Source organism: Falco punctatus, assembly GCF_963210335.1.
Source record: "Falco punctatus genome assembly, chromosome: 5".
Lineage (NCBI taxonomy): Eukaryota > Metazoa > Chordata > Aves > Falconiformes > Falconidae > Falco > Falco punctatus.
In genome coordinates, this window is record NC_137584.1 from 92140541 (window position 1) to 92167355 (window position 26815).

The 26815-nt window shown below is 39.0% G+C and overlaps 1 protein-coding gene and 1 long non-coding RNA gene across 12 annotated transcripts in view; one reads left to right on the top strand and one right to left on the bottom strand.

Annotated features, from left to right (window-relative positions):
* MAP4K3 (mitogen-activated protein kinase kinase kinase kinase 3) overlaps positions 1-26815 on the bottom strand; it is an 84751-nt gene that overhangs the window by 35151 nt on the left and 22785 nt on the right. For 9 of the 11 annotated variants that reach the window (XR_013928338.1, XR_013928339.1, XM_080388650.1 and 6 more), the window contains 11 exons: positions 24842-24889; positions 22658-22700; positions 21938-22010; positions 18719-18850; positions 18353-18415; positions 18188-18269; positions 17976-18086; positions 12882-12957; positions 11814-11872; positions 9119-9181; positions 335-393 (listed from right to left, as the gene is read on the bottom strand). Coding sequence is in view for 9 of the 11 variants with exons in the window: in XM_080388650.1 (XP_080244776.1) it covers positions 335-393; positions 9119-9181; positions 11814-11872; positions 12882-12957; positions 17976-18086; positions 18188-18269; positions 18353-18415; positions 18719-18850; positions 21938-22010; positions 22658-22700; positions 24842-24889 (809 nt within the window). In the remaining 2 variants the exon portion in view is untranslated. The remainder of the gene's footprint in view (positions 1-334; positions 394-9118; positions 9182-11813; positions 11873-12881; positions 12958-17975; positions 18087-18187; positions 18270-18352; positions 18416-18718; positions 18851-21937; positions 22011-22657; positions 22701-24841; positions 24890-26815) is intronic. The other 2 variants (XM_080388652.1, XM_080388651.1) reach the window with 1 other exon arrangement.
* LOC308064347 lies at positions 12965-17424 on the top strand. Its single transcript, XR_013928343.1, has 2 exons — positions 12965-14522; positions 14574-17424. It is a non-coding gene; the product is annotated as an uncharacterized lncRNA (long non-coding RNA).

A 26815-nucleotide genomic window follows, 5' to 3' on the forward strand; every position in this document is an offset into this window, starting at 1 on the left:
GTAGCTCCCTACATGGGGTAAAATTGTGCTCTGTGGGACCCATCATGCAGAACATTTTGTTAACCACCAGACCAAGACAACATCTTCTAAAAGGAAGCTTACAGCACCATAGAAACAATATGGTCAACACAGCCTCACCGAATAGTGCTGTAATTCTGTATTACTGGAATTACTATTATTTTAGAAATAAAGTGATTTTGGAATTTTAACTGGCTGATTTATTTGGAATTGTAACCACATCCCTTTCAGCTAATGCATTGAATGCACATTTATGATTTTTATAGTAGAACAGTCTCAGATGAATTTAAGACAGAAAATGCTGTTGCTTACTCACTTATTTGCTCCCAAGAAGTAGCCACACTGAGGACCATGACCATATTCTAGCTGTAGATCCTACAAATATGAGAGAAAAAAACCTTTAAGACAAACTGGTGAACGTCACATACCCTGTGTCATGCTGCTGTTACCCCTCTGCCACGTGTGCTAACAAGCTCATTCCTCTGGCCTTCCTGGCTCCTAACACCACTCTCATGCCCATCACTCCCCAAAATCTCCTCTCTTCTAGTTTGCTGCATCTCCAATTCCTTTTAAAACTCTGACCTTAGCCCCCTTCCTTGGACACATAGATCCTTTGCTCAAATAAAGCTGGCTGCAGAAAAGGAAACAAAACAACAAAAATAATGTAACAATTTTAAAAAACCCAAGCAAATCCAAAAAACCCAATGACAACAAATAAAAAAGACTTTGTGATCTACCACACCCCGTAGAGAACCCAGCCATCCCTCACTGGCACACTGTAGTATTCATTCCAGATGGGGAGTAGTTCTAGCCTGAAATTACTTTAGCACATGGGGTCGTTAAAGAAATAAGCAGAGAGAACAGTAAGAGTGTTTTTACAGCTCTGGTTACAGCAATATATATTTTAAGGATAAATAGAGATGTTCTCATGTATGCTTTAAGATTGCCTCTTGTATCGAAAAGAAAAACAGCGTATTAACAGCTAAGTCAAGCACTCAAGAAATCACCAAGCACAGGCTACTTAGATAAAGAAGTGGCAATAGGCCTCCAACACTGCTATTCAATAGATGCCGTATGGCATACAAATTTAATGCATTAATGGGAATATAGGGACCATACTGAAACGTCACTGAATCTGCATCTGCCAGGAGGATACTGCTGTAGTTGTAGGGTATTTTTTTTTCTTCAGGTGGATCACAACAGGAAAAATCTGAGCATAAATTTGCTTCCAAAACACTGAGTATTCACCAGGAGAAATGAGCTCTTGATCACCTAAGTTAGCTATAAATGGAGGTACATTGCTCCTTTCTAGAAAACATTTTCAAGGTCTCCCAAAATCATCAGTCCTCTTTCAGCTGCAGCCCATATCAAAAGCATGCTATCATTCAGAAAGATGCCCAGATATCCAAGCTATAAGAGTAATAAGCTTCGATTAGATGGATAATTCATGGGGCTGGTCTCTCAAAAGGGCATTTAAAAAAAGAAAAAGAAAAAAAAAAAAAAATCACAGGAAAAGTCTCACACTAGATTTGCCAGCGCTCCAAGCTGATGAAGCAGAAACCACGGCAGCTTTCAGCTCCAGACTGAAGAGCGATCACTCTAAGACAAAGCTCTGTGTATTGTTTTCTGCTTGGCGAGGAGTTCGAGTTGTTTACTGCACTCTGAGTTCTGCTGTGTAAGGCTAAGTAGTAGTCTCCACATGGGTGTTTCTACCACAGCTGTCAGCAGTAATTGATTGCTTCAGTGACTTTCTATATTTTCCCAAGGCAAGTGAGATATTGTGGAAAAAACAGAATGTAACAGATAATTACTTGATGTAAAAGAATGCATAGATCACAGGGCTGAATAAAAATTGTGAAGGCAAGCCCAGTGGTGGCATTTCCTGAACTGTGGAAAGACTGACTTTTCAATCTTTCCACCAACTTTATCACACACCTTTTTTTCTAGAGAAATTAAATTAAGAAACCCCAAAAATCACCAGTTCCCACCCACTTCTATGGATCTGACTCACAGGGGCCACCGGACTTTCCCCCTAGACACCTGTCTGTGGAGCTAGAAAGCCTGGTGCTGGCAGGGAGGAAGGTTGGCTTGCTCCTCCCTAGGAACGTGACCTGGGACCTGCAAGGTGGCAGATGAAAGGGGTCAGGCCTCAGTCATGGGCATCTTTGATCTCTTCTGCTACCCTTACCTTCCTGCTTCAAAGTTTCATCCTCCTCCTATGCCCTGGTCTCAATTCCTCCTGCTCCTTGCTCCAAACAAGCTCAGCAAGTCTCCTTCCCTCAAGAAAGGCCACTCTAGGCCTTCTGCAATGTCAAGTCTCTTCCTCACCCCCAGCATCTGTCACCTTATCCTGGCAATCCCCTTCTGCTGGTCCTCATCACCAGTTGATGTACTCCAGTCCACCACAAAGAAACACAGATCTAGCTTTCTTTACTGAGTACTTCCATACAACCTCAAGAACTTTCACACATAAGCACAGGTATTTTGAGGTTTCAGGCTCTAGAGCAGAAAATACCATGACTTAAAACATAAGATGTCACCAGACTCATAAACAAGGAGGTTAAACAGGTTGTGTGAGTCTACATAAGAGGACATCAGAACAAAGACTGGGAGGCTGTTGAGAAACACAACCCCAGATTAACATAAAGAAATCTGAGATTTTCACCTTGAAGTGACAAACGTTTTGCCTACACATTGCAGAATCACACTGATCAGAAGTGGGCAAGATCACATGCTGGGCAGAGCTAAAACATCGGCCCATTTTAATTTACACACTGTACAATACATGGCTCTATATATTGTCAGCAATGACAGGAAAGCTCGTGAGAGAAAACAGGCAAATCTCCATAAAATGTAAAGAGCCTTCATCTGTCACCAAACGTTTTTAGCCTTAATTTTTTTAAATGAAAAATTGCATCTGCCAGAATTACTTCAATGCTTTAAAAAGACAAAAGCTTTGTTTTGATCCAGTCTACTATTGTGCTGCCTATTAGTATTTATTTGACTATGATTCTAACTGGATTTTTTTTTTTCCCCTTAACTAGCTTGTTAGTGTTCTTCTAATCCCTTTAATATTGCTGGCTTTCACCCCACATTTGGGGTGAAGCAATCCACTGCTACTGAAATTCCTTGTTCTGCACCCTTGACAGATAGATACTTTGGGCTAGAGAGCTTTTAAGAAGCACAACACATTTTTTCTTGTACCCTCTATTCCATATATAAACTTTCTAGCTAGATACTAGATATAAAAACATCAGTAAATACTGCATGTATCCTGCAAAGCCTCCAGTGAGCTGTTAGACTTTATCAGAACAACCAGTATAACTAGATTTTTTTAAAGCTAAACAAAGGTATTTTTCAACAAAAGAGAAGTCTTAATCAGTTATGGATTCCCACTGGTAAGAACAGATTAGCACTAATTACTAAATGGTGCAACAACTAGCTTAATAAAAGCTGTTAATAGCTTTAATAAAAGAATGTAATAAAAGCTCTCCTGCATCCCTAAAGTAACCCAACAACTTTATGAGTCTACATTAGCATTTTCTTTGAACATACGTACAAAGCCGATTAGTTAAATAAAATTCTTTTTAGATCAGACAACATTCACACTGAATAAATCTGAGCAACTAGACAAGATATTTTCCAAGAGAATCTCAAGATCTACAGGCAGCAGGAATGAGAAGGGTCAATAATCTTGGTGTTAAATCAAAGATGAAATCCCAGATTATTCTGCATTTAGCCTCAGGTTACCAACAACCCATTCCTGAACCAACACAACTGGGTACAAGACAGAATGCTATTTGCTGGCAATGATAAAAAGGTAATATGGAGAGTAATTACCAGTTCTTCTCAACAGCCTGGATAATAATCAGTTAAGAAGTCATGTAGAAAGGTAAATCACACCTTCAGATAAATCACATATACAAAGTAATCAATGACTAAAAACAGCATAAAGATTTCCTCAAAACAAAGTCAAATTTGGTGGTAAGGCCGTGCTATAAAACAAATTCCCCAGGAGTGATCAAATCTACTATACCTCCTGCAGTTTCAATTTCAAAACCGGCTATTTATTTTCTGAAGAATTTCCCAATTAATTAATTACTGTACCTTTGACCAGTCTTATGTTCCTAATTTGTTCTGTAGGGCTGAGCTGTACTGGAATTTTTTAGGTGTTCAGTCCTTCAAAACCCAAAACTTAATGTATACAGTGAATCAGCAATTCACAGTTACTTCCTACACTTTCTGTTCCTGAAATCTAGTGAGAAACAAGATCATTTGAAGTGGCAACATCAAGACTTTAAATCCACAAAGCGCTGGGGAAGTAACTCTGAATTTCAAAGAATACAAATCACCTTTGGACTACTAACATATCAAACAAGGCGGCACATACAGACCTCCTTCTCAGTAAAAAGATTAAGCAATACTTATCACACTGCTTCATAAAACAGGATGCTAATTTTACAGAAGAGTCATACTACCTAATGCATATCCTATACTTTTAATGCCTTTTTTTTTCATTAAAAAGTGCATTCTTGAACTTCTTTTGGATAGCTTAGCACAACAGAAATACTAAGTTATAGGTATATTTTTTTTAAACATGCTAAATATAATTCTTTCTTGGTGACTAACTATGGTTTTACTGTGCATTGGTGCTACACAACCATTGTTCCACTTTTCCCTTGTATTTAATTTTTCTATGCATTTTATCTGTGGATGTCCACTTGGCACAAACAGCGCTATTTCATACCCATATAATGGAACATCACTACCCTAACTAGCTACAGTAAGGCCTCAATACAACAGGCAATTGTATGCAGCACTTTCAAACTGCCTTCTAGTGATGGAATTGAACATCTCATTTGCTCAATTACTGTTGCCAAAGCAGAAAATACCCAAAACATACAAGGAAGGAAAAGAAAGAGCAAAACCAGCATCCTAAACCCTTTGGCACTTTCTTCCCCATTTCCACTTGTTTTGTTACCTACAGCTGAACAAAATATGAAGACTCTCTGAAATTCAGCACTGATAGCTAACCTAATTCTAAAACATATGGCAACTACTTGGATAGGAGTCTTCACAGCTTGTAACAAAAGGAAGAGTGTATGTATGCCCACGTAGTGAGGAGAAAAACGACTTAAAATGAACAAAAAAGGCTTCTGGGCAAAGTTCTCCATTACCTACATTGACTTCTTCAGTTCAATACTTTCCTACCAGTATTTTAGTTTTCCTGTCGGAAATAATTAACTAACACAGAATAGCTATGCTGTATGCTGAAACATTAACTGTTACTGAAACCTACTACAAATTATTAAGCCCAGAATATATTTATAAGACAAAACAAAACAAACACCAATCATGACCAAATCATTTAAACAGGACCAGCCAAATGTACAAAAGCATCTGGCAAATACAACAGTGCAGATCGCATAGTAACTGCAAGACCCTTACTGAATTCCTTGCTAAAGTAGTCTAAAATGAATTCCTAACAATTGAAAAGTAACTGTAGGTTGGAAGCTGAGATATCAAATCCAAGCTCTGTTCAACTCCTTTGTAACTTTCCAACCCAGTAGAATTTAACACTTTTCACTGTGTGTTGAATATTCCGGACTAAATTAAAGTGGAAACATTAAATTTTTCCCCTAATACAAAGAAAAAGAAAATCACTGGCTATGGTGTTACAAATCAGTTAGTATGATGCAGACTGGGACCAGGTGGAACGCATCCAAGTTGCTAAGGAAGCCGGCCAACATTATTATGAGACCACTTGCTAATTAAAAAAAATAATCAGCCCCCAAAAAAACCAAACAAAACCACACACGCAAACAGAAAAGAGTGGGCTGCTAGTCAGCTCCCTCAATAAGCTGGAGGAGTAGACAACAAAGCCCCATGAGGTTTAACATAGCCAACCAAGTCCTGCAGCTAGGACAGACCAAGGTGGCTGGGGGCAGGCAGGGCAACTGCAGCAAAGGCCAAGCACGGCGAAGCCAGAGGGGGTTATCACCTCTATTTAGCACATGGAAGGCCACACCCACATGTGGTGTCCAGTTCTGGGCTTCCCAGGAAAAAGACATTGACAGACTGGAGGGAAGCCAGCAGAAGGCCACAAAGATTGTTCAAGTGATAGAATAAATGACACAATAGGAAAGGCTGACAGAACAGAGCTTTTGTAGCCTGGACAAAGTAACTGCTGTCTTCAGCTATCCCGCAGCACGATGTAGAGAAGACAGAGCTAGACTCCTCTCAGGTGCACAGCGAAAGCACCAGAGGCACCAGGAACAAATGCCATTTGGCCATAAGCAATCAACTCCCTCCCGTGGGAGCAGCACAGCTCTGGGACAGGGCCTAGAGATGCTCGGTTGTCTCCATCCTGAGAAACTTCAACTGGACAAGCCCGAAGTAATCTCTGGATCTAGCTTAGAAGTTGCCCCTGTTTTAAGCAGGAGTAGGCTAGAGATCTCCAGGGGTGCCTTCATACCTCATCTTTTTTAGGGGATCTCTGATGGTATTTTATAACTTGACAAGGTATGCAGCTCAGTCTACTGTATATGAACCAGAATTATTTTTCTGCTCACTATGAAAGGGAAAAAAGTTTTTGCCACAATATTTCATTGCAGATGAAGATAACCCGAACAAAAACATTTATTTGCCCAACATGACCTTTTGTTTTGAATCAGAACACAGTAAGCTCAGTTTCCCAGAAATGTTCCCAGACCCCGCCACTCATATCTACAACACATCACCTTTGAGAGATGGACACAGTTACATACACAGCAACAGCTCTGCAGAAGCTGGATTTAACAGCCCTTACTCCTGGCTCCTCTCTCCTCCGTGCATCTCCCTCCACCATACTGACACAGCCATTTGCAATGCCACACAGGGAACCCAAATGGGGAACTGATCTGGTGGGGAAAAAACCCTGGCAGGAGTTGCACGTTCTTCCTCAGGATGTCATATATACTCAAGACTACTTCTGAACATACACTTAAGTACAGCAAAAACACTTCAACTGACAGAAATCTGGTCCTACTGTGTCAACTCACATAGACTCCCAAGACTGCCATCATGGTGGCTGCCACAACACAATGTTAGCCACTGGATTTTCAGGTGCTTCTCCCAGGATCAACAGCATAACATTTTAAAATTGTTCTAGAACAAAGGTGTACGTATTTTAGAGAAGATTACTTTGATTTAAACCATTTACTCACTGGAAATGCAATGCTCAGCTCTCCCACTTATTTGAGTCTGTATCCAAACAACTGCTTTTAAAGTACACAGGAAGACAGTGGAAAAACATGGGAGAAGCCTTTGTTTGAGGTCTACCTTTTGTACCCTGTGTAAAGTCTAACGTGCACATAAGGTAAGACTTTTTTTATTTTAATGTCTTTTTTGAGTCCAGCATACTTCTGCAGCTCCTGAGGCAAAGGAGATTATCAGAAAACAAGCACCAAAACACAGCGCAATGACCAGAATAGGAACACGAGGAACAAAAAAAATGTCAGGAAGGAACATGTGCAAGAAAATTTCAAATGATGGAAAGTATCCAGTATGTTACTGAGAAACTTGTTGTCAAGTTGCAGAAAAAGTAAAAAAGCTCTATCCTGAAAAAGAGAGCCTTGTACCTAGAGCAAAATATTCTGTTATTTATTTAGGTATGAGGTATATTTGTAGAAGATTAAAGAGAAGTACTATCTTGTCCATTTGCATGAAGGGATACTGGGGCTTGGACACTGAATTTTCCCTGCAAACAAGACCCGTACTGAATTTCTCCTTTTTTCTGGTGCATCCAGGTAGTTGTTTCAGGAGCAGAGAGGTGGAAGGAGAGGGAAGAAGCAAAGGAGAGGAATAATTTTTAAGGGTAACCACATCATAGGTGTCAAATTTTAAAAAGGTAACATGCATGGTAACTACATAAGCTGCCATGGATGGAAAAGGACAGTCCAGTAAAGAGTCATGTTCTCATTTGTCTTAGACCTGCAGATATTAGGCTAGCAAGACATGCAACAAAGTAACGTGAAACAGACATTTTTAAAATTAATAAACTAAAAAGACAAAACCAAGATCAAACCAAATTGAAAAACTAAAACCACACTCCCAAAACCAGAGCAACTGCACAGGATGAAAATGTTTCACCACACACAGAGAAATCTGAAGTACTGATCTCAAAACATTTGTGCAACATTTTTATAATAAAGCCCAAGAACAGGGAAGACAGTCCAAGCTCTCTGTAACTACAGTATTGGCAAATTCAAATCAAACCAAGCCAACTGATGCCAAAACAAGCAAACAAAAAAATCCAAGAAAAGACATTCCAACACCCATTTTCCATTTTCCCCTCAGTGCACTTATATTAAATGTCTCACAAATCAAAGTTAGCAGACTAATGCTCTTCATCTAGTACAGAACATTTCTTCGTTATTTTTCAACAGTATATGAAGATGTCCAAGATTTAAAAGCATTACTTTTCTAACCACACAGTGCCTAAAGAGCAAAGAAAACTCACTTTCTAGAGTAATTCCTACACTGTAATGTTAAAACCAAATTTTTTAGTAGTGCAGTAGGAGAAAACTTAGAAGAATTTATCAGGCTATAAACTATGCCAAATGCCTTGAAAACACTTATGACCCCACTTCCTGTTATTTGTATTAAGCGTATATTCATTCCATAACATAATTACCATCTGGAGAATTCAGAGACTTATATTTATATAATTTTATAGTCTTTCATGGGACTATTTGAAGGAACTACCAGGCAAAGATATCAAGGGAAAGTCTCTTCTATTTTTAATCAACCTCTAAAAAAAGTAACAAGTTATGCAACGTAAGACAGTTAAAGAAATCAGAGTGAGTGCATAATAATACTATGCCCCTTCTATAAAAGTGATTCAACTAAACATGAATACAGTTTAAATACTTTCACTACTGCACACACTAATAATTCCTTTCTACATTACAGAAATACACATATAGACTAATCCTTATACTGAATGGCTTTTGCACACATGAAAACACCAGTACACCAACAAGACAAAACATGAGCTTTGAAGAAGAAAACACACACACAAAACTAACACTGACAAAGAAAGGCATAAGATGAAAAATACCAGGTTAGATCTTGCAGTGTAGTATATTTCTTCTGAACTGTCCAAAAAATCGCTACTGTCAGGCTGTTCATTAGACAGAGATCAAGAAACTCAAGTTATTTACATTGTGACTGAAAGCCAGGTACACATAAAGGGAAATTTTCTTACTTAAAAAAAACTTGTTAGTTGAAACTCAAATCACGTTAAGACAGTTCTGGGGACAGGGGTAAAACACAACTAAGGGTTTGGTCACGTTACAAAACCACTACCAGATCACACCAAAACATTGAATTATTGTTCATCACCTGAGCTGTGGTAATGGGTGACAAACCGCCTCAGTAAGAGGCAAGTATGTACCAGTTTAACATCTCAGGGCCCCACCAAAAACAACTCATCATGCTGCAGTAGTCCAGTCTTTCGGCTTGCACATTCATATCCATGAGTAAATGAGCATAAAATTCAAGCATGCTTTAGTGAGATAGAAGCAAAAAGGTCAAAAGAACTGCTTTAATCAAAAGGTATCCACACTGTTAATGCTGGAGAAAGAGACAGGCATCTCTTGCTCCCACTTCCATTTAAAAGACTTTCTCTCCCAGAGCGTGGAGACTTATGAACTTCTCCCTCAGCCTATTTTGTGCTAAGGCTCTGCTAGAGCATCCATTCTTTAATTAGACACGCCAATTTAAATTGTCCATTAGTTCTACGTCTAATGACAAAGTATGTTTTTTTCCATCTTTGGTCTCTAGACCCAACATTATCATTTTCAAAATAACAGCTCTGCTTAATCTGGAACGGACACACCAGGTCTGCGTGCTTCATTCTGATATGAGCAGTGCAGCAGTTCATTTCCCTCTTCAGAAAGATCCAAACTAGCAGTTATAGGTCTTCCTTACAGACAGGGAGATGAGGCAAGTTCTTTGGACAGGTTTCAAATATGCAAACTCTGACAGAAATAGACAGTACTAAGTTTTTCTTATCAACAGAATTAATCTGGATCTTTCAAGCTCCTTCTTGGAGCAGCAAGAGCTTCTGAGATTCCCAAGTCCAGAGGTTCCTACTGCTAATGCACAAGGTAGGAAAAGGCTCAATTCCACCCTCCTGACAACACCTGCCAAAGAAGCGCTCTCAAAAGTTGTGCTTTAATCCCTGCAGAAAATCTCTCTCCCCAGTTCAGCAACTTTGGTTCCTATGGTGTAATAAAAACACCGCTCTGCTCCATGAAGTTGTCTAATATCTGATTTGTATCGTCAGTGACTGAAAAAACAAGAAAGAAACGGAAAAAGTATTTTTAAAACTTGAGCTTCTCCATTAGCACTTTTTTGCAATTATAATTTTGTGTATAAATAAATAAAATCCTTAAGGAGCAAAAGCATTATAAATTTGAACTACACAATGCTACCTATTCTCTTTTCTTTATAATCCAGACAATGCAACAGGGAAGCAAAGCCAGGGTAACTTGGAATTAAATAATCATCTTGAGTTAACTGACAGGTTTATGGTAGAAACACTATGCCTTTACTACCATATTCAATAAACATTTGTATAACCAGGGCTTCTAAATGATGGCTTATGCAGTTATGTCAAGTTCTATGTAACATATCTGAAATAATTGCCTAAGTCCTACATGTGGTTTGGCAAACTATTCTCCTCCATCTCAGTCACCAGAAACTGCAGACTACCTGTCCAGCCAGTTGCTGAGGAAGAGCAAGATTATACACATGCTCATACACCCAGCGCCAGTTGACCCACTACCAAAGGACAAGGCATGGGAAAGGAGATTTTAGTACAACTACAGAGCAATACAAGGAAATCTGCATCAGAAATCCCACTCACACATGGTTTGTAGAGTATACAACAGGAAGTGCGTTCCTAGGCACACGCCCTTCCCCAAACCAGCTCAGAGCAAAGGCAATGTCCCTCCCACCTATGTACCACGCCAGCTTTTTCACCTTAACACCCACCTTAGAAAAACAGAGAACGTAGAAGTCTGCACTGAGGAACCAAAGGGGTGTCTTATCCAGGAATGTGAAGAAACTGCCCAGGTGCACCAATGTGGAAAGCAACAGTCTCCATAGAAGCTACTGCAATCACGTGTGAGACAGCACAGACACCTTTTCCCTCACTGCCTGAGTTCTCATATCCCTTGTACTGCCAAGTCCATAGGAAGAAAACATTGGCAATACACCTTCACAGAGTATGTCAACTTCCAGATTCAGCATGGCTCAGGTTTGATGCAGGACCACAGAAAGATTGTTTGCATGGGGAAATAGCAACCCCAAAAAACTCCAGTTTTCTTTTAAAATGCATCATACCTCTTTCCCAGGCTCTCAATTTTATTATTTCCATTATCAATCATTCTCAATAGGGAGAGAAACATTTGAGTACACACAGTAATTTTACAATTAAAAAAAACCAAGTCTATAAATAAAGGGAATGACATACTTGGCAATGAGGTATAAAGGATAGAGGAACTCTAGAAAACAAAGGGCTGTTGCTTAGCACATACATCACACCTGGCAGAGGCCACGAATAGGGGTCTTGCTGCATATAGTGTAATGCACCAAAAAGTTTGGGACCAATATGTCACGACTCGTCAGGAAAATTACTACCAAGTTCAGTGGCACTAAGGGAGTATGCTACACATCCTGGATTTCTTGCCCACAGATATTTGCAGGGATCAATGTGCAGAGCATAGCTGGTGCTGCTTATTACTCACAAATTCATGATGTGGCTCTGTCTCTTTCCTCAAGGGTGGATCAAATTTTACTTGACCAACTAAAAAGGAGAAAAAGAAAACAAGAATTTAAGTTGGACTATAGTTAGACAAAAATTAGCTCCAATGACTAACAAAAAAAAATATCCAGTTTAATGAGCATATATTATCCCCACTGATGGAAACTTCTGACACATGGACATACCCGATTTGGTAGAAACTAACAGGACACAAAGTACTCTTGCATCACAAAGGCAGCACAATCATCATCTGCCTCACCTACTCACTAGAAGAATCAGGAAAACCATTTGGCAAATAGGGTAGTGAAGCACCTTCTTCAGAAGACCAATACAGCTATAATTTATAGAAAAAACACATCTATTGTGTGAACTCACTCTTGGATCAGTTGTTTTGGGAGATTCACTAGCACTAAAGAGCCTTGAATGAAGCCTGGAGAGAGCTAATCGGATCTTCTTGGACACCTCTTTGGCAGATACTCTTTAACACTCCTCTCCTCAATTTTAGCCTAAGGCAAGACAACTAGTCAAAAAGCTCCAAGTATTGCTCTGATTTAATTCAAGCAAAAGAATGATTACAATTTGGGGGATGGAGTCTACTTTTAATGGCCAGTGATCAATCCCCTCCTTTCCCATGACTCTTCCAATTCAAAAGCAAAAACTACAACAAGATACTAAATTGAGGAAGAAAAAAAACATCTTCCTCTGTCATTCAGCAGAATCTGGCATCACTCCAAATATCCTTGCTGGAATACCGTATGAAGCTATACCAATGAGCTGTCAGGAAAGCTTAGGTTGCATCCTGTTCAATTAAGATGAAGCAACAGTGATATCTGCTGAAGTGCTGACAAACTGTGTATTCAAACATTTTACACTGATCTTTCTTTGGCACAGTCATCTAGAACCGTAAGTGAAATGGCATAAGTTTTTGTTTTCCTATATATCACTAAAACGTCTCTATATATGTCAGATACCCAGAATAACAGTTGAACCGTAAGTGAATATTAATGATTATTTTAACAGTATTTCATGTTGTCATATTACACATGCTTACAGTTTATTTCAGAGCGTGTCTTTTCTTCTCTCACATTTCTACTTGTCGAATGAATTCTATGAGGCACTACAAGAGGCTAGAAGAGAAAAATAAAATACTTTAGTACCAAAATATACTCACTTGAAACCCAGTATTGTGTACTTAGTTTTTAGCAGATTTGTTTAACATAATATCAAAAAAGAAAGAAAGAAAGAAATCAAACTGAAGCTAAAAATAAAGATTGCATGCATTTTATTTTACATTGAAGTCAGAATTATTTGGAGAGTCTTAAACTTCAAGATAAGTTTTTTTAAAACACCAGATCTGAGCAAATAAAGACAATGCTGGTCCACATTTGTCTTTGCTCAGATAACATTTCCTTTTTACACCTTTCAGTTTAAGGGTATTGGTAGTTTCCAAAATAAGCAGTAAGACTAAATGTGACTTACTGGCAACATTTCGTTCGTTTAGATATCTCAATCATTTTTCCAGCTTCTAACCTAAACTGATTCCTAAGAAGTCATCAGTTAGTTTCTTTAAATAATGAGAAGTTAGCTTGAAGTTTTCAGAGCTGAATAGAGGGGATTATTCCTGGTACTCTTGTGTGATACCATCATTTCTACAAATTCTCCTTCATGTTTATGTTCCACTTCTGGTTTTTCCCCTGAATTTCTATTTACTTCTCAACAAGATGAAGTGTCATGAGCTTTTAGACTTGGCTTCCTTTTCTTTGCTCCTGGTGGACTTTCTCTCTTCTTTCTAGACCTACTACTGCAGGTGTCTTAGAAACTGTAACTTAAGGTTTGTTAACAAGAGTACAAGACCATTTCACTGCTGTATACAATCAGGTCCCAAAGTTAGCAACATAAATCCTAACAGTGTGCTCTCAGTATGTCCTCTGTGTTGAAAACTTTTTTTTTTCCCCCTGAAGTTCATCCTCCATGCTGTTAACCCAAGCAAGCTCTGAAAAGTGCATGTCCATTATGTTTCCGTGTTGAATATGTGGCAGTAAAACAATTTTTAATTAAAGCAATCTGACACAATAGCATCAGAAATTTGATATGCTGGTATGTTAGCTTTGCTTTTATATATATTAAATTATAATCTTCACTTGGCAACTTTCAACTACGAAGCGATCAGAACATCACCTGCTGTACTATCAAAGAGTCATTAATAGCTTAGCAATACTGTTTACCCCTGAAATATCCCACAGCATTATCTCCCTTCTCCTCTTTTCATTGCACACCACCTCTTTGCTTTGTATTGCGATCCAACACATACATTTATAGTGTTTCACCTCCCATTTATGTTCACCTTGGAGTTTTTTTGCAACTGGAGAGACTTACAGATTGCAGATATGTGTTTTCCCCCACATCTCTCACAGGCAGTTTTTCGTTTCTTGTAACTTACACCAATCCTGCCCTTCTTCAGTTCCTGTTTGTCTATTGTGCATTTTTTCAAGCTTTAAAAACAGTTTGCTACAGGCCAGGATGTGTTTCAATGTCTGATCCAGTTTTCTACTTCAGTATTTCAAACACACTAAGTGCTAAAAGGTTGCTTATTTATAATCTTTTGTTAAGAGGCATTGCCCACTTCCACATGATGCATGTGCATCTGTAATGCCAGCACCAGGAAGGAGCCTGGCCTTAGTGGGGGCAGGAGGTATTTTTGCCTTTGCAGTGGTATGTGCGAGTTCCTCACATCCTGGCACAGATGCTTCTACTGCATAACAGGCAGAACCTGCCCTCACACCACCTTCTCCATGACCACAGAATTACTGGAAGGAGTCAAATCCTCACCTCTCAGTCATGAGGACAAAGTCCTCAAGTCACCTTGGAAGACCTACGCTGAGAAGAAACTCATACAAACAGCTGACATCTGAGCTACACAAGAGGACAAAGGAAGGTATGTTAACTTAGCACAGTGTGCTAAGGATAAAATAAGCACTTTCCTCTTTGCAACCTTTTCAGCTATTATCATCACATCCATCATGAGTGTCACTGTCACAGAAATGCAAACATGCAGTTGCCAACATCTCCAAAAGTTTATTCTTAAGGGAGTGAAAGCAGTATCCCAAATGGAAATCCTGTCTTTGTCTGAATGAGAAACCAAATTAGGTTCTCCATGAGTTAGGGTAGAGAAAAATATATTGTTGCCAAATGAGTAACAACTGTACTAAAGGGACAGCTTTCTGATTACACCCAAATAATCTCCTTGCATGATTTAAGTTTTGTTTTTACACATTAAAGATCTCACCTTTGTCTGAGTTCGGAACCATTTAAAGATGTAGTATGGCACTCCTCAAAGAGGCAGCAAATTCACATCTTAAGCCCCACCTCACCCACACAATTCTGCAGACTACCCAAGCACCAACAGATAGCGTCCCCATAAAAGCAGCACAAGGCCAGGTGAACAGCTGTCATCATAGTGGGCACAGACTTGCCTTCAAAGACCACTGATGGACAGAAAACCTCTCTAGCCTTCAAAAAAAAAGAAAACCACTAAAAAGCTCCAAAACACAAACACCTCTGTCCCCTCCCCCACCAAACAACCAAAACTCCAAACCAACTGGAAACCAGGTATGAAGCTCAAGATTCTCACCAGTGTTGTTTGTACCATGTTATATTTCTTTTTTTCAGTATTTGATGCATGCGTTCATGTGATTGCCACAAGGGTAGGAGTGGTCAATCCCCAAATTCGGATTAACACCTCCAACTACCTCTGTGAGCACACAGGTACTGGAGCAAGTTCAGCCACGTATAAAGGAGCAAGTACCCTTCTTACTCTCTTTGGTATATTCCTCAATACCCCAACAACTGCTTTGCCTGTGGCAGGATTCTTCACCTGAAACACAGGCCTTGCTCAGGCATTGGATACATGCATCATTATCACCTGCTTTATTCACAAGGGTGGGTTCTAGGCTCATTTATAATAAAATAAAGTTTCCCCAAGTGTCACTATTAATCTCATTTTGCAGGTGGATTAAAAGCCTCAGTGGAAAATTATCTGGCAACATGGTTAGGGGAGAAATGAGAAGAGACATCTTAAGTTGTCTATCCAATGAAAACGATCCGGCGCGGCACGTAATAGCATTTGAAGCTCACTGGAGAGCTCAAGGCCATGTGATGAACTATGACGGAGAAGTATCGTTACACCTAGCACAGAAGACCGTGAATTCAGCAGGACACTCTCAGCAACATAAGACAAACAACAAATGAACTAACACCTGAAAAAATGCAAACCAAAAGATAAGGAAGCAGCTTACTTGTCCTCCATACTCTCAGCCAGTCTAGCTCCTTTATAAATTATGAAAATACACATTTTCTCTAATTACTGTTGCGAGATTATTTTCTCTTCATTTTCTCCCCAGAGTAATAGTTTCCCCCTGGTACCACACTTCATTATGGGATAACCAATAAGTAATACACTAGACAACAGAAGAGCCTTCTTCATGCCAAGTCAGAAGGGACATAAAAGAGTGAATGCTATGTTGAAAGCTACAAGTAACTACCAATAAAACGTGTACTGAAGTGACTCTGTATGGGGAGGGGAGAAGATCCTCCACATGACTGGCCCAAAATGAAGTCAAGATACTTACTGAAAAGAGATACCAGTGACACAGGGGAACGGCACATCAGGGTTTCAGTACAATGTCCAGGAAAGCAGGGAAGACTCACAGGGCAAGCTGCTCTGATCACTCAGAGGGAGCATGCTGAAAACAGCTACCTTTCTTCTTATGACAGCTTATGAAAGCTTTGATTTTCTGGCTTCTACAGAAACATTGCTTTAACAGGCCTCAGAGCTCTCTATCATCACTGATCAGACAAAGAGCTAAAGGACACCTGATCTGTAGCGCTTATGGTGAGAAGATACGAGTTCCTCAGGGCTGTCTCCATCAGGGATCAAGTATCTTTCTCTTAACACTGACATAAAAGTCAACCACGTTAAAGCTTTTCTTGTGTGTTCAACTTCCCTAAATGTTTTTTCAAGAGAAAAATTTACTAAGTGTGCTCCACTATTTGCACTCACTTTTAGAAGTACCAACTGCTCCATCCTTAGGCCTTCCTCTCTCCTTCCCTCCCATTTAGGAAATAATATAAACATTGCATTCTACAATACAAAAAAGATCTATTTCACTTTGGCTGCTTTCCACATTTATTTCAGCTTCTAAGGAAAATAGACTTGGTGCATGTCAACTTGTCTTTGCTGTTTCAGAAGGTAAAAAATCATTTAAGCTGTAAAATCTGAATATTAGGATCTTAAAGTAGGTGCTTCTTTTAAGCTTATTTTCCTTTGAAGTAATTTTTAGACTAGTTTATCCATAAAAAGTGAAAAACAAGTATGCAATTAATGAATCAATGGCATTTGCTTCAAAAGGATTAATTTTTTTCCTCCCAAAGCCGCCAGTTATGGAAACTGTAAACATTTGGAAAGTCTTCACTAACATACAGGATAAGTACAAAGGCAGGATGCAATAACAGAATGTGTTTTCTTATTTATGAAACACTTCAGTCCTGCACTGTTTATCATCTTACATAAGCATGCAATTTTTCCCCAGCTGTTAGAAGAAAATCAGAAGCATTGCCTTTGACAAAACCATAAGTGAAATTAAGTTTCAGATAATTTCAAGACAGAAAAAATAATCTGCAAGAAACATGCAGCAATCCATTTGACAAAAACAACGAAAGAATCATTTCCCTCTTCTTATAAGAAAGTAAATTAGGAACAAAAGAACAAGTTCTACAGAGGCATAAAAAGATTGTTATGAATGCTTTGAGGATGAATAGAAAGGTAATTCCACAAATAAAAGGAGAGCAGAATGCATGACAACTCAGGACTGGAGAAGTAGTCCACATTTACTGTTGCAAAATTGCTGAAGGCCAACAACAAACAAAATTTTTAAGTATTCACATCTCTTTCTCTTTGAGCTTCTCTCCCTCAGATAGAATGAATTTTGGTGTGTATACACGTGATAGTGCAGCACAACTGAAAGTAAAAGCAACCCTTGAGACTATTTCCAGATCACAAAACATCCTGTGGCTCAATAAATCACAACCATTTAGTTTTGGCGGCAAACTAAAACTTAACTTGATTCTGTCATTAAAACTTTCCTACCTCAGGATCATCATCATCAAAATCATGGTAAGTGGAATGATCGGGATTATTCATTTTATCCAAAAGTTCAATAGCAAGACTTCGATTTAATGGCTGGGTAACAAAAGGATGCTGAAAGATAGAAGGAAAACACCCATATTAATATTCTAACCACTCATATTAAGCATATTTTAATTTTATAACACAAATCAATCTCATACATAAATTTATACCTGTAGTAACTTTTCAGCTGTAGGTCTTTTTTTAGGGTTTTTTGTAAGTGCCATTTTCACAAAATGATGGAAACTATTTGACCTGTAAAATGAAGTGGTAAACATTAGAATCAATTGCCTAGTGAAATACACAAGCATTATTTACTGAAACAGAAAGGTACTTGCCATTTCATTTTGTCCTTTAATTTAGGAGGCTGGAAGTTGCTTTTTGTCATTAGAAACAGTGCTCTGGGAAGAAAACACAACAGTATTTCTGTGATTCACATTTTAATATATATACACGAGACGAATTATTAAATACATTATTTAGTTGGCAGGAAGACAACCAACAGTTTAAGAGATACTACCAGGACACCATTACACATTTATGCACCAAAAGGAGTTATTATAATTTCCATCATGTACATTCAGAATACTTACAACCCAATACCCTTGCAGTACCCCCAAACACCATAAGCACACATAGCCACTACTCCAAATGGATTACTTACAAAGCTGTATTTATCCACCAAGCTTTAAACACTTACTAACCTCATTGGATGTAGGTCAAACATTGGAGGCTGAAGTTCAGCAAGCTCTATAGCAGTTATTCCAACTGCCCACAGATCACAGAGCTGGTTATAGCCACCTTTTCTTTCTACCGCAGCAACCTCTGGCGCCATCCTAAACGGTAAAAGACATTTTTAGATAAAATTCTCACCATAAATCAAACATTCTTCTGTATGAAGCAATTTAAGGCTCTTTTCTCTAGAGCTCTCAATCTATAAGCTTACAGCATATATATTTATACATGTGGATATATATACATGTGCAAAAAGTTGTGTAATGTATACATAGAGTTTTCCTCAGCCACATTCTAGTAACTAATACGCAGTTTCCAAAACACCTATTTAGCAGTAAGTGGATGAAACCAATCTGTCTCAGACTTTTTTGCAGGTACACAACGAACTCCAGGCTGGGGGGAGCGTTGATCCGCTGGAGGGCAGGGGGCTCTGCGGGGGGGGCTGGGCAGGCTGGGCCCGTGGGCCGAGGCCACTTGTACGAGGTTCAGCCAGGAGAAGGGCCGGGTCCTGCCCTGGGCTCACAGCGGCCCCAGGCAGCGCTGCGGGCTGGGGGCAGGGGGCTGGGGAGCTGCCCGGGGGAAAGGGCCTGGGGGGGCTGGCTGACGGCCGGCCGTGTGCCCGGGTGGCCAGAAGGCCAACACATCCCGGCTGGGACCCGGAACAGCGTGGCCAGCGGGGCCGGGGCAGTGCCCGTCCCCTGCGCTCGGCGCTGGTGCGGCCGCCCCTCGAACCCTGGGCTCAGCTCTGGGCCCCTCACGGCCAGGGGGACGTGGAGGGGCTGGAGCGTGGCCAGAGCCGGGCAGGGGCTGGGGAAGGGGCTGGGGCACAGGGCTGGGGGAGCTGCGGGGGTTGAGTCTGGAAGAGACTCAGAGTGGGGGGATCTTATTGCTCCCTACAGCTGCCTGACAGGGGGCTGTAGGCAGGGCGTGCCGGTCTCTTCTCCCAGGTAACAGGGACATGACAAAAAGGAAATGGCCTCAAGCTGCACCAGGGCAGGTCTAGGTGGGATATTAGGAAAAATTTCCTCACTGAAAGGGTGGTCAGATACTGTAACAGGCTGCCCAGGGCGGTGGTGGAGAGACCATCCCTGGAGGTGTTAAAAAAACAGTGGATGCGGTGCCTAGGGACAATGTTTAGCGGTGGACTTGGCAGTCTTGGGTTAATGGTTGGACTTGATGATCTCAAAGGTCTTTTCCAACCTATGAACCAAAGAGTCTAAGGTATTCAACTGCAGTAAAATCCAGGTAATATCCATATTCACATATTGCCCTAGAAAGTGATCAACTGACTGTGAAGAAAATTCTAATTAAAACAAAATTAACAAAACGTCAGCTTTCTTGTACCCAGAAAGCATGAGACCTGAAGACTCGCTGTCACCTCTGCACAGAGCACTCCTTGTTTGTCAAGTCTGCCTCACTGTGATGTCAGAAGGCCTCATTTAAGTTACAGAAGTAGTTCCACACCCTCAGGTGGCAAAAACTAACAAACATAACTGACATATAAATAGGAATACCTAAAAGAAAATGATTCACTGGGCATTGTCACATATTTTGAACAGCCAAAGTGAATTATGGATTTGATTGTCCTATGTAGTCACAGCAGATGGAAAACATGTTAATATCTTTTAGGTTTGAACTTTATTAATCCAGTTCACCTGAAAAATAGCAGTGGAATTGGAGATGTAACTCAACATAGGTAAAACAGATTAATGTCACTTAATGACAGACCCAGTAAAGCAGCAAGCAGCATCTCAAATGATGCACTATTTAAACACAGACATCCTTATCTGTAGATCTGAAAACATCATCAGGTTTGGTGGTAAAATTAAGTTTGCATAGTAAAGTATATTTACATAAATTTCTTTGAGAGTTCATAAAAAAGCCCAACCACTCTAAATCATAGGAGGAGGAAGTTACCAAGGTAGAAGGGGAACATGGGTTAACTTTAGAAAGGCATGGAGGAGGAGCGCAAGGACAAATAGGAGGATTACTAGAACTAAAGACACTGCACAGCAGTTTTGCCCTTCATTTCTCTCCCATCCAAGCACCATAGCCTTACCTGGCCAGACAACTCAAATGACCAATAAAACCTTAACACTGCCTGTTTCCAACTAGATTTTCTTCTCCACAATCTTGTTCCCCTCTCAAATTTGAGCTTTGCAAGGAAAACCCAATGCTTTCCATCAGCATTTAACCTATGTAATGCTTTCAAAGTTATTGTTTAAGGTTATGGTATGTCATTTGAGAAGCCTGGCACAATTTGGAAGTTACACAGTGATACACGCCAGGACTAAAGTCACCCAGACAACTTAGGAAAGAGACACAAACCAGTTACACAATCACAACTGATACATGTTTGTGTTATTCTGAAAGGGAAGTGAATCCATGCCTTGGGTGACTTACACTGCAGAAGAATGCTAAAAATGCTGTGTTTGACTATTTCAAGACCAAATACATGAATGTAACTTTTTTTCATTATATACATTTTTATCTTGTATCTACTATGCTGTCAGACAACAGAATTTTTAATATCTTTCCAGGAAACATACAATGGAAGTGAAGAATGTGTGTCACTCACTTCAACGCAAAAAGGGAACAATCACTCCCAGTGCAAAGAGGAGAAAATAAAATGCTGAACTTTAGACTGTGCAAACTAGTTTACTGAGGGAAGAATGAAGATGCTGTACAGACAGACTAGAAATCTATGTTTGAATTCAATCAGTTCAAGCAAATAAGGGGGGAGGGGGGAAACAAACTGCTTAGAGGAAACATTCCACAAGTGGCAAAAGAATCTGCAGAGACAAACAAATGAAACTCAATGTTAACTGAAGAGATGCAGAAAAGATACATTTAGGATGGAAGGGAAGAAACAAACCACCAAAACAGAAAATCAGGGAAGAACAAAAAAATTAATATCAGTGTTAAAAACAAGCAAAATTATTGACAGTTTGACTAAATTGAGATACATTAGTCAACAGTGATAATACCGGCCTTTCAGGTTTTCAGAGCACTACAGTATTTTCTCTGATACTCAGATAATTCAGGATTTAGAGTAAGTAATACAATCATCAGAAAGTCTGACACAGCCTTTAGTGATTAAGTCTACCCAGAAAGTGACTCTAATTATAATTTTTCAACAGTATTTTATACGTTACTATTATATTAACGGCCAAGTAAAACAGAGTTACCAATATGGGGTGCCAATGAATGATTTCCTTTTGGCAATCGTAGCTGTTATCTGCGCAGATACTCCAAAATCAGCTATCAAAAATGAAAGCAAAACCAAAATGACAGTTAATAACTGACTTGATGCAATTATTTGTTAACAAACATAAGTTTGGTTTCCCTACTGTAAGAGTTTCTTAAATATACTGGAAATATTTAACAAAAATAAACAACAAAGGCAAATAATGGAAACTTGGTGTATCTCAGATCCATCAGTGAGCTCCTCTCAGTCACCTGCCAAATATGCATACTGCACACAAACATGCCCCTCATCAACTCAAGGAAGAGCAGGCTAGTACAGAAGTCTTAACAGTTACAGGCAGTGTTTTAACATGATAAAATACGTATTTCATTATTATTCAAGAGATACTTTCAGATAACCTTTCAAGGTACACTTCACACTTAAACACTCTGGATGGTACATTTTATTAAAATTCTGTGAAAACCTGTGATTTGATTTTTACGTCCACCTTACACCATCAGTCTTACCTCAGTGTTCCAAAACTACTCCAATTACTCCTCATACACTAATTGGATGGTGCAGTTAGGTATTACCAGCAAGAGAAATACTTTTGATATTCACCGATTCCTTACATGAATCATTACATTGTTAAACAAAATAAAGAAGACTGCTTTTTAAAGGATATAAAATCTGTTAATAACACTAAATTGCATTAACTCACCTAACTTTACATGTCCGTTATCCGTTAAAAGAATGTTTGCTCCCTTAAAAAAAAAAGTAAGCACACTTGAATTAAAACATGCAGATTCCTCTGATACCTTATGTAAAAAAATGTACATGAAATCTTATGGCAAACTAGGGGCCAAAGGCAAACCAAGGATTCCATGTTCAAGAAATCGGCAGCCTTACCAAGGCAATGTTTGTGAAATTAGCAAGTTGCCATTCTGTTATATGAAGAAACTTGGACAGACGGGGTTTCTTGTTCATTTTTAGTTTAGTACTCTCTACCCTATAGTACTACAGAGTTTCCATTGTACACAAAACCCCTCTCAAAAAGCAGAATATGATGATTTCCTATGCTGGCAAATTCTTACTTTCTTTTCCATTTACACTGACTGAAAGGAAATAGGAACTCTAAAGGTCAAAGTGGAAGTAATTTGATTTTTATTTTTTCACATGTAGGAGCTGGTTTTGTCTTGTTTGACAGCCATGATAATTACAGCCTTAAGAATCTGCCTTGATACTCAAGTGTTTAGCAAAACTATTTCTGTCCTTACACAACAGCGGTTCTGTTTAGTGCTAAGACTTGAGGAGTTCACTGTTGTGTAGTATGTACCGCTCACTTCAGTTCAATAATCAACTAAACCAAAGCACTAGTTGGTACCATAAAACTATGACATAAAAAAGACTAAGAACAAACCTGATCTGAAGAGTGAAGCCAGGTACAGGCAGAGTTGAGCGAAAGCTGGAACTGACTAAACACAGTTCTAAGTCAGCACTGCCCATAAACTAGATGGAAAGGCAGCACAGATAGGCCTCCAAAAAACTGTTTTTACAGATTACGGCTTTTCACAGAGAATGAAAAGTCAAGCTTGCAGTAAAATGCAGCTTACTTTGGCAAATATCATACAAGTATAGTTAATGAGCCTTATAAACAGAGTTTGGTCAATAGTGTGACAGTCCAGTTAACATTCTCTTGACCTTGTTCACCTTCAAGACTAACAGGACAGATACTCTAAATATGTAACTTGACTACAGAGGGAAGCAAACATAATTCAACAGTCAGAGGATCTGCAGATGAAGACAGTATTCCTCCATGCTCATTTTTTTAAAAATTTCCATGCTTTTTTTTTAAAAAAAATAATTCTCAGTGTAAGCACTGAAAGCATTTTTTATCTGCACGGTTCTGTTTAGAAACAAGTATCTGCACTGTATCCTTACAGAATGCAAAATGATCCTTGCAAAGTATAATGAAAAATGTTTAATTTTTGTGTCTAAAGTAAGCTTTCATTCAGAAATTATTTTTATGATTGCTGAAAAGACAAAATATCCTTCTGCAGTCAATGAGAACTTGGAATCAGGCTGTATTAAGATATCTACAGCTGAAACTGCTGTGTACACTGCACCCCTTCTCTGAAAATAACCAAACCAACCAACCAAAACCAGCCCCCTATACAACACAAAGGAATATGAAAATTTACTGTCATATTTCCAGGAGGAAGCCTGCCAATTTTAAGCTGCAGTCTGAGCAAGGAAGAGCTTGGAAAGGCAAACAGTAGGGAGTAAAACTCCAGGGACAAAAAGTTAACAGGAAGCACCAGAAGGAAACTATAGAAGAGAGTGTAAGAGTCTGAACAAGCCACCTTTGATACAGCTTTGTTGAGATGAAGGTTTAAGTAAGGCAGTGTTAAGAGCCTGATCTGTGGTACTCTCTCTAATTTTAGCATGTGAAGGAGGAGACAGAAGTAGTTTCCAAGAACCATGCAGAACAGCAGCCACTGACCAAGAAAAGTAGCAAGTCGTCAAAGCAGCAGCTCTGCTCGCTAGCTAGTTCAAAGACAAGGGTATGTCAAGCTTCTTGGAAAAGACTAAACTTATTTTAGCACAGAGCACACCCTTACAGCCATCTGAACATGCTGCTCTGGACATCAGCTGATGCCTAAATTTTACAGCACTGGTCTAAATAAATAGTATGTTTGACTCCAATTAAAAGAACAAACTATTTCCATGCATGCATTTTTAAATAAGGATTTCTTCTTCCCTTGGGCAGAAAATTTTATTCTAATAGATAGAAAAACATATATATTCTTAAATATCCCCAAAATTGATACATAACATTACAAACCCATCAGAGGTGATATAACCTATTTTAAACACAACAAAATTCCCTTCGGTTTTTACTTACCTTTATGTCTCTGTGCATTTTTCCTTTACTGTGAAGATAATATAGTCCCTGCATAAAATATTTAGATAATAATTTAGTCCAGTGGTTTTTATTTTAGATACATTTCTTACTTAATTACAAGACATATTTAGGATCCAATTCTATCTAAACAACTCACTGACTGAAGAACATGTATGTTAGCGTATCTGAACTGCATTTGCAAATTCAATATATGTAGTAGCATAGTACCTAAAACACCAGCTAGATGGAAAGAATACCAGTCACCACACCTATCGTAAGAAAAGCATTACCCCACCAAGATTTCCTCTAGACATGGCAACTATCACCTTTTTAGACCAAGTTAATTACTTTTAAATTGCCTAATAGTCTTCTATTCAGCAGTCAGATCACTGGATACCTAGTGCAGTTATTTCCTATGTCATTACACACTTCAGTTAAGTCTCGACGAAGCACACCAGCAGGCAGCAAATTCAAGTCTAACACAGGAGTTAACTTTTCATTCATGGATTTCTGCGGAAGCATTAGGCTGTCTCTCTGGATCTAGATGACAGTACCAAAGCATTTTAGGACTCAACATGTGTCAGAAACTCCAAACTGAAATCCTGGAAGAATTCTATCAAACCAAATCCATGCATGACAAATCACAGAGGCACATCACTTTTGTCACTCAAGGCTTGTCTCTAAAATTCTCTTCCAGGGGCAAAATGTCACGTAAACAACATCCTCACTCTGCAGTCATGAACCTCCATAAAGACTACATTTTCATGGGAGATACCCATATCAAAACAGACATTTTTTGCAGCTCATGCAGCACATCATGAAGTTGATTGCAAAAATAAAGACTGTTTTCAATGATTAGCATTTTCATGGATGGTCCTAAACGTACCAGCAGGAAAAATGAGGGAACAATTACTTACATGACTTGGTATTTCAGATTTTAATGTGAACAACATTGTACAGATAGACAACAATACCACTGAAGATACAGTTTTGGGGTATTTTTTGGTCAGTTAATGAAAATCTGAATGCAGTGTAGCTGAAGTGCTAATCAGTTATGAAATTCAACTCCTTAAACTAAGAAAAAAAAACCCACTCACAGATGTTTTAATCTGTTTCACTGGGGGAAGTGACTAACAACACCCAGTTGGTCCAATAGTTTTTCAGAGTCCTCACTACAGGCACACACGCAGACCCAAAAACTGAACTCTTACTTGCTTTTGGTACAGTGTAATTAATCAAAGAACCTACCTGACTGTTGCAACAACTGGCATTAGCTGGAAGAGTCCCGTGTCCACTCCTCCCATTTAAATCTCTGGATACTACTGACACACAAAACCCAACAACTCACTCATTCTTACCACTGCCCTGGAAGAATTTGAGGTTGCCATTTTCAAAACTGAATGCCTGGAGGCAGGTACTTTAAAGGCCATATTTAAAGGACCTCTATTTTCAGAATCAGTCTCACAGATTCCAACCAGAACTGATAACAAGTGTTCTCTGAAAACAGACCGTTTTATGGGCTTCTAAATCTGGAGACTAAATGTTAACTTTAAGCATTCAAGTGAAACTCTGGGTTCATGGAAGCTGATGGCAAAATTGACGTTGGCCAAATGACTTTTATGGAAGGACAGATAGCCTATATGCTCAGACTTTTTACTAGTAAAAGTGACTGCTGCATTGTAACCTACACCAAGGTATCAGAAACTGCATTATACACTATATAATACATGATACACTATATAATACTACATTATATTTGGTCAGAGTGGTGTAAGCATGCATTTACAGACAACTTTAAAATATACAAAAATGGGTCCATGGATAACACTTAAAAAACATATACAAAGTAGCAAGTTTCCTTCTTACAAGCAATTTACACATATTAACCACAAAATCTTCCCACACAATAAACAATGATTTCATAAATTTTACTCTAGACTACCGAAACACTCCTCCATACTCTGAGAAGGTTAC